General features: G+C 35.5%; 1 protein-coding gene across 1 annotated transcript; it reads right to left on the bottom strand.

Annotated features, from left to right (window-relative positions):
- Nucleotides 1-5,543: 5,543 nt before the first annotated feature.
- On the bottom strand, nt 5,544-8,139 carry LOC145558552 (ras-related protein Rab11B). Its single transcript, XM_081619827.1, has 2 exons — nt 7,651-8,139; nt 5,544-6,338 (listed from the first exon to the last, which is right to left on the bottom strand). The coding sequence occupies exons 1-2, from the start codon at nt 7,866-7,868 to the stop codon at nt 5,912-5,914; spliced, it is 645 nt and encodes a 214-aa protein (XP_081475953.1). The 5' UTR covers nt 7,869-8,139; the 3' UTR covers nt 5,544-5,911.
- Between the last annotated feature and the right edge of the window lie 401 nt (nt 8,140-8,540).

Genomic DNA, 8,540 nt, shown 5'->3' with positions numbered 1-8,540 from the left:
ATCAATAACATGTAAAAGCGACCCCATAAAACTTTTCCTTCCCATATCATGACAATTCCATATAACGACTATATCTTTTGTAAAAAGATATATTAGTATATTTGGTAAATATAAGATTTAGATAAAATCTGATTTTATGGTAAATATATCTTATTATTATTGATAGAATATATTCTTAACAAAAGATATATTTTTGGAAAATATCTTTTATTTCTATCTTTTAATAAAACTTATCTTTTACGAAAAGAATAACTTGGGTGTACTATAAATATGCTCATATGTATTCATTCAAAAATGAGGCCGACGAAGTGTAGTGGTCGTGCTTAATAGTTTCATCCTTCACCACGAAGCTAAGTCAGTCCTCCTGGTCAAAGTTCCTGTCATGTTCCGATTACAGTACGTTCAGTAAGTTCCACACAGATCTTAAGTGTCCAGCATATTAGTTTTATCTCTTTATTTATTGATATATATTTAGAGTTATTCTTTGAGATCTTGTAATTGGGAAAAAGGGTTTTGAGTGTTTTATGTATTGGGGTGTGAGAGTTCGTGAGGATTCTCGTTTTTATAATATTGTATTGTAAGAGTGCAATGTGTGATCTTCTAGGGTGAAGCCGAATGAGCTTCTAGTGAGAGGCCGAGTGTAGGCACTTCGGGAGTGCTGAATGAATCTAAGTTTGGAACTTAGGTTGGGTAAGATAGGGTCTTATCGTGTAGCAAGTTAAGTCAGGAACTTGTGAGTAAAGGTCTGTCACTTAATAGGTTTGTAACTTGGTGTTTGCCCTATTATAGTGGATTGGTTTGGCTTGAAATCCCTTTGAGGGTCGAGGTTTTACTTCAAGTTGGGCCCTGGCTGGTTTCCTCGTAAAATCCGCTTTGCATTGTCTAAGTTCCTAACAACAATCAGTTTTATATTCCGCGAAAAGTAGGCACTAGGAACATACTACAATTCACCCCCCCCCCCTCTTGTAGTATATCATCCGAAATAACATATATATTGTGTGTTACTTATTCCACATTTTGTGATAGTGGAGGTAAGTCAAAGCTAGGTCAAACCACAAGGAACGCTCATGCTCAAGTATTTCTAATTAACGCCTAAGCTAGGTCAAAGTCAAGAGTGACACTAATGGAAAAAAAATCCTATTTATAACACCCTATTTGTAACGGGCACAATTATGCCAATTACAATTAATCTATTTGTAACGGGCAAAATAAAAATCCATTACATTAAAGGAGTGTTAAGGGTATGACGAATAGTATTTTTAACGGGCAAAAAGGTGCCTGTTACAAAAATTAGTTTATTCATAACGGGAAGCGTTTTTCCCAATACAAATAGGTAATACATAATACAGAGTAAAAATAAAAACCTGGGTCAAGTCGTCTAACTTCAGTTTTCATTTTTCCCTTAGCAGGCGCTTTCCTCTTTTTCTCTCTCCTAAATTTCTCCTCGACTCTCTCTCTCTTTCTCTAATTTCTTTCTCATCGGAATCTTCAGCAATGGAAACCTACCGATCGAGTTACCATGTTTTCTATGACTCACTGAGATCATCGTCCCAAGAAGCGTCCGCATTTTCGATAGGATGTTGCTCCTTAAACTCCAAAGGTATTCGATCCTTTCTTTTAATTTTAATGTTTGGTGTTTTTTGCTTGATATGGAGCAATTTACTTCCAACTAGCAGAATTTATTAGATTTAATGTGTGAGATTTTAATCTGATTTTGATTCGGATGATTTTTTGGTTGAATTAAATTTTTTGGTAGGACTCTAGAAATCCATAATCTACAAAGTTCAAGTCCCCAACACCTGGAAAGAAGGAATCCTGACCATCTTTAAGGATGGTTTTCTTTACATATACATACCAAAGATCCAAAAGTTTGAGCACAAAATTATTTACATTAACGTCAAAAGCATCTAGCGTAATTGCCGTATCATTAATCGTCGTAAATCTATCTTAAGAATTTGTCCTTTAAATTTTTTTAATAAAACAGAAAATATTAATGATAGGAAGCTAAGATAATAACAAATCATTCAAGTCATGTTTGCCTTCTTTTTTTTTGTGTGTGTGTTTTATGTGTCTAACAGTTTTGTGTGTCTAGCTAGATGGTGTAACCATATTATTTAAAACTAAGTATGAATAATCTTATTCAATTGTATGTATGGGTAACCTCATTTACTAAAAAGAGTAATCTCGTTTTGTGCTAAAAGTAACCCAAATTCCTAATTTGAGAAATATCAAGTAACTAACAAATACTTCGTAACTCTCTTTGTTCATTTGAATAACCCCTATTATTTTGTTATGACTAGATAAAAAGTAACACCACTTAATTATAAGAGTAACATCATTTCCCAATTGAAGTAACTCGGCTAACCCCACGTACGTTAATGTTATCGCATTTGCTCGTGGTCATAACCCCTATTATACAATTAATTAGCTTTTTTTATTTTAGGACAATACAATTAATTACCTTATATGTGAATTGGTCACACCATGTGACTATTGACTAGCCACATATAAGAATTTGTGAAAATTTAAATTTTCAGCCAAATTAATTACCTACGGAAATAGAAAAATTAATATTTGAAAAATAAAAGGAGAAACTACTGAACATCCAAGCTTTCATCTTTCATCCTTCATCTTCATAATGTTTTTACAAATTCATATTCAATCTTCATATATACTTCACCTTAAAACATTCTCAAAATCCACCCTAAACGATGCCTTGCTTTTTAAGCAAGCAACGAGAATGCATCTTAATCCACAGTTTCTACTTTCAAGGGTGCATAGAGGGTGTAAAAAGTTTGGCATTTGCAATATGGCAAGGCCATATAAGGGTATTGGTAATCCCTCTTTAGGTAGATCTAGCTTGCAGAGATTCATTAGGTCCTTCAAAAAGGGGTTTGCTTGGAAGGTTGGCAATGGTATGGGTATAAAGGCTATGAGCTCGCCTTGGGTCCAAGGGGAAATACCGACTGTTAACTCCACACAAACTTTGAGAGCAGCGATGCATTGGAAGGTTAATGATTTCATTGATTCTGATACAATGACTTGGAAAGCAGGAAAGGCGAGAGAGTGCTTTGAGTGGAAGAGTGCTAAGGCCATCTTATCTATGGAGCTTCCCCCAAATCTTGATGATGATTACAGGTATTGGAAACATCATCCATCGGGGAATTACACTTTGAAAACAGCATACTATTTTCTCTCCAAAGGAAAGGTTTGGAAAGGAACAACTTTTCGCCTGCAGATCAAGACTTTGTGAAGCTAATATGGAGGTTAAACATCCAACCGAAATGGAGGCTTTTCATGTGGAGGCTTTTTCATGATGGTATAGCAGTTAAAACAAACCTAGCAAGGAGGGGGATACAAGTTGAGGAAGCTTGTGACTTTTGTGGGGTGGAAAGAGAGGAAATCCAACACCTCTTTCGGTATCGTAATCTAGCAAAGGAAGTCTGGGGAATTGGTTCCCTGACTATTTGCTCTCAAACTCCTGAGTTCAATTTGTTATGGAAATGGATTCAGCATTATATCCTGCTCTTTTATAGTGAGGATGATAAGCATAGTATGCGTATTACAACCTTTATCGCAACCATGTGGGGGTTGTGGAAAGCCATAAATGAGAAGGTCTTCAATGGGGCAAGGGGGAGTACGAGCCTAGCCATGGAGTTCATCAACATAGTTTTGCAAGATCATGAGACCTTTGTTTAGTCAATAGGGCATGAGGATGGTTTAGATGGTGAAATTAGGAACGATCCTAGTCACCCATCGGGTTTCTTCCAGGTCAAGTTGGGGAGGGACAAGACCGAATATGATAGTTTCATTGTGGAGGTGGATGGTGCATGGGATAAACATTCTACAAAGTCAGGGATAGGATGGGTTGTCACAGGTAGTGGAAACGCCAACATAGTTATGCAAGGGGGAGGGAAGCATAGGGCTGCTTCTTCCGCGCTACAATGTGAGGCTTGGGCATGCTTGGAAGTGTTAAAATGGGCTAAAGCAAGAGGGGAACAGGGGATTTTGATCGTTACGGACTCAGTCGCGGTAATCAACAATATGCAAGAGGGGCTAGGTAAGGATGTCTCGATAGCTTGGACGATCAAAGAAATCAAAGAAGTGGGAGGAACTTTCCAAAGGTGCGCAATCTTAAAAGTCCAAAGAGATCAAGTTCAAAAGGCTCACAACATTACAAAATAATTTCGGCTCACTTTATTTAACTTTATGTCTAGTACTTAGTTTGATTTGGTCTATGCTCTTGTAAAAAAAAAAAAAAAAAAAAAAAAAAATTCTCAAAATCCCCAAGATGTATAAATATAATGCATAGAAATTAGTAAAAATAATCTCAAACATAATGAATTTGACTGAATTTTTAAGTCACATGGAATTATTTATTATTTCTATTAACTCATTATTTTGAAGGTCACGATTTTTGTTGCTCCAAATACTTTTTCAGTAGTCCAAACCTTTTTCTTAGCTCAAACTCCCACAAGCTTTAATCCAATTTTTGCTTTTCATAACCGCAACTTGAAACCGAGGTAATTTTAATTTTGAACCTCACAATTTTTATGCAAATTTTATAGAGTTGGATAACCTTTGAAATAAGCTTATACACCCTCCGTCCCTTTTTTATAGTCACTTTTGATAAAATTGTAGAAAATCACGGGAATTAATAACAATAAATAAGAAGTAGTAAAAGTACATTGAAAAGGTAAATTTACATTGGGCATGCAAATAAGTAGAGAGAGAAAGTAAAATTTACATGGGAAAGTCAAATTTGCACAAATATTTTTGCAAATGAGAGAGAATTTTGGTATAAAAATAATATTAATAATACTTGAAAAAAGCAAATGTGCCTAACATTTTGGGTCACCAAAAATAATATAAATGACTATCAAAAGGGGACGAAGGGAGTAAAAGATAAAGGGTGTATGCGGCGCCAAAATAAAAGCAAAATGACAAAACTCTTCAAAAGTGAAACACGTAGGTTTCTTGCATAGAACTGCTCCCTGCGCTAGTCCTTGATTTTATTTTACTTTTAAGGTTTTTTTTTTTTTTTTTTTTTTTTTTTTTTTTTTTTTTTTTATTGGAAAAAATAGTACTGGTAGAAGAATGATGTTCATAAATCAGCCTACTCCAATTCAAACAAGCCTTAATCACATTACATACAAACCGATCCATCACATCTTGAAGTAAATCACAAGCAAAGGATACACAACAAATTTAGCTTTGCACTGAAAATAGGGCTGATACGAAAATCACCCCACATTACATGTCAAATTTAGCAAGACTTAACATGTTAACATGTAGCAATAGTATTCTCACATAGGGCTGATACGAAAATCACCCCATGGCCCATATTACATGTCTAATCCATTCAGTACTACTTACTAAGGTCCCTGCATCGGTAGTGTGCTGGTTATTATAAAGAATAATGATCCTTCTAGAGGAAAAAATGAAATAATGTGCAATGCAAGTTGGCTGGTGCTTATATATCTGCATTGTGAGTCAAGAATACTTCTGAATCCTTATAGGCAGGACAACCAAATCCAGATAAATGATAATATGAAAATATCCAAGTTAAATTATTGGCTCCATGTAAAAAGCAGAAGCTTAATAGGTGAAATATAAAGTAACCTTAATCTTAAGATATTACATTTAATTGTAAAACGAAAATATTGAACAATAGTACAGCTTAGATATGAGAAAGATCTTGTTAAGGTGAGATGGAAGCAGAAATGCAGATCTCATCCGATCAAGGAAACCAACTCTTGGGGCTTGAGCTGTAAAGAAAACAGGCAAGACCACAATTTTCCAGAAGCTAAATAAATCGTGCAAACAAGCTCTAATGTGTATTTGATGCTTCCAGTAACACCCCAATATTACACAGCTTTACCACCTCCTCAAACTCTATCAACTCCCAGGATTATGTTGAACAGCATCCAACTTTTTTCACTGCAGATACATCATCCTTCACATTAATGGTTTGTCCTTTGGGCACAGCAGCAGGGTCATCACCAGCTTCCAGAGCTTTTCTGCAGACAACTCGATATATTTGAGTAAGCACCTCTGTGAAAGCATTTTCAACATTTAATGATTCAAGGGCAGAGGTTTCCATGAAGAAGGTTTTTTCTTTCTCAGCAAATGTTTGTGCATCTTCAGTGGAAACAGCACGTAAATGCCGTAGATCTGCCTTATTCCCCACAAGCATGATCACAATATTAGAATCTGTATGATCTCGGAGTTCTTTCAACCATCTCTCTACATTCTCAAATGTGACGTGACGAGTGCTATCGTAGACAAGTAGTGCACCAACAGCACCACGATAATAAGCGCTAGTAATTGCACGGTACCTAAGAAAGACAGTATAAAAATAAGATGGGTTTTACCTTGTGAAAGAGAGTCTAGTAACAGAGCATATAATAACATTCTAAAAAAAAATGATATATAGTCAATCAACTAAGATGAAATACAATCAAATGCAAACGCAAACTAATTGTAATCTTGGCTTAGCCCATTGGTTACCATCGCTTCACTTAGTACTAGTGTAACTAACATAAAAGATCTCCTCCTCTCAGTCAGTGTTATGTGATTATGTGAATGCAAATTGTGGGAGAAAGAGCGAACAGATAAGTAGTTGCTCAATGGCAACAATAAAGGGCAGAAGCAAAGTAGGACTCTAGAAATCCATAATCTACAAAGATTTCTCAGCTTCTTCAAATGCTTAACGATGCACCATCCACTTTCTTTCATTTTACTTTCATATCCTCCCCCCTAAACAATTCACAATATTGTAATTACTAACAGACGAAAGCTTCTCTAACACCTGAAAGGAAACGGACCTTATCAATTGTCCAAAACCACACCTTAAATTATCTACAACTACTAGTACCAATAATCTGGAGTAATGCAAAATTAACTAGCTATTGATCACCTACAGAAAACTTCAGGCTTGTAATATAACCATGAAGAATAACACGGATTAAAAAAGTTTCTAATCACCACCTAACATGGTATAAACTCTGCCAATTTTCCACCAAAATTTTTAACTTCAGAAGAATATATGCAGTATATATATATGGGATCATTACATATAAACGGAAGACGCAAGTCTGATTCTGATATGCAATAAACTCAGCATTCAATGGCATGACAATCAAGCCTTTACAATTTTAGATTAAACGAATAAAACCATGTACACATTCTTCATTAATCCTAATAAAAAGGAAATGTGTGAATTTGGTTCAAGGCAATTACAGTAGATATTACAACCTTAACCCTTACGCCAATCTCTAACTTAGATCGAATCGATGAAACAGTCACTACTCTAATGGGGTAAAACTAAAGTTTGTTCGAAAATTTTTGTTCAAAGTTCATTCAACAAACAGAATTTAACAATCTTATACTACAATTGAACATCCAAAAACCAAGAAAATAACCCAAATTAACAAGATCCATAACTTATCATATTCAATTACAATTATTCAAACGAATCAACAATTCAACAATGTACAATAAAAAACTCAAATCATTTACACAAAATGCACCAGATCCAATCAAAATCAAACCCAAAAATCAAAACCCAACAACAATAAACAGAATCAGAATGCACCGATCTACCCAAAATCAAGAATCAACAACGAAATGTATAAAAAGAAAATAAACCTTTCTTGGCCAGCAGTATCCCAAATTTGAGCTTTAACAACTTTATCATCAACACGAATACTCCGAGTAGCAAACTCAACACCAATGGTGGATTTAGACTCAAGGCTAAACTCATTACGAGTAAATCGGGAAAGCAGGTTAGATTTTCCAACCCCAGAATCTCCAATCAACACAACTTTGAACAAATAATCATAATCATCATCTGCTCTATACCCCATTGTAGAAATTGATTAGGGATCAGAAATGGAGAATTGAATGCAGTGGATCTGGAGAAAAGAGAGTACAGTGGGAGTATATTGGGGAAGAGTAGAAAGTTGGGTTGGATCTAGTGTAGGAGGAGAAGTTTCAGGTGCCTATTGCAAATCTCGAAAACTCAGCGGTGGAGAGAGAGAGAGAGGGAGAGAGAGAGAGAGGGAAGGGAGGAAGGAGATGGAGCGCATTCAATGATTTGGAAAAAGAAAATTGAAAGTAAGATGTACTCGTAGTTGCACAATTAAACAAACGGTCGAATGGGCTAAAAACAGAAATGAGATCTTGGCTAAATTTTGAAAAAGCTTTTGTTATCATTTTCGTGTTTTGGAGTACTGTACTACGACTCTACGAGCTGTTCCAAGTAGTTTTTTTTTTTTTTTTTTTTTGTTGTTGTTGTTGTTGTTGTTGTTGTTGTTGTTGTTGTTGACAAGACAAACTAAAAAAGAACGACAAAACCAAAACAACTAAAAGTACCAGAACAAACAACGACGACGGCGAGCCTGATTAGCCAACCAATGAGCCGGAGCAACCCACTTACGAGGAACCTTCCGCAGTTCACACGCTAGGAATCGAAGAATGATATCCCTAATGTCTTGAAGCAACTAGATGCAGGAAATATCTTAACCTCCTTTGTCCCG

The sequence above is a fragment of the Chenopodium album genome, chromosome 9 (genome assembly GCF_948465745.1).
Source record: "Chenopodium album chromosome 9, dcCheAlbu1.1, whole genome shotgun sequence".
Lineage (NCBI taxonomy): Eukaryota > Viridiplantae > Streptophyta > Magnoliopsida > Caryophyllales > Amaranthaceae > Chenopodium > Chenopodium album.
The sequence above is the reverse complement of the archived record's forward strand: the minus strand, read 5'-3'. Positions and strand labels throughout refer to the sequence as shown.

Bases quoted from the DNA above. Each gene is read 5' to 3' on its own strand.
- LOC145558552 (XM_081619827.1), bottom strand. From the start codon at position 7,868: ATGGGGTATAGAGCAGATGATGATTATGATTATTTGTTCAAAGTTGTG. The intron at 6,339-7,650 runs GTTTATTTTCTT...TGTCTTTCTTAG, and splicing joins GATACTGCTGGCCAAGAAAG to GTACCGTGCAATTACTAGCG.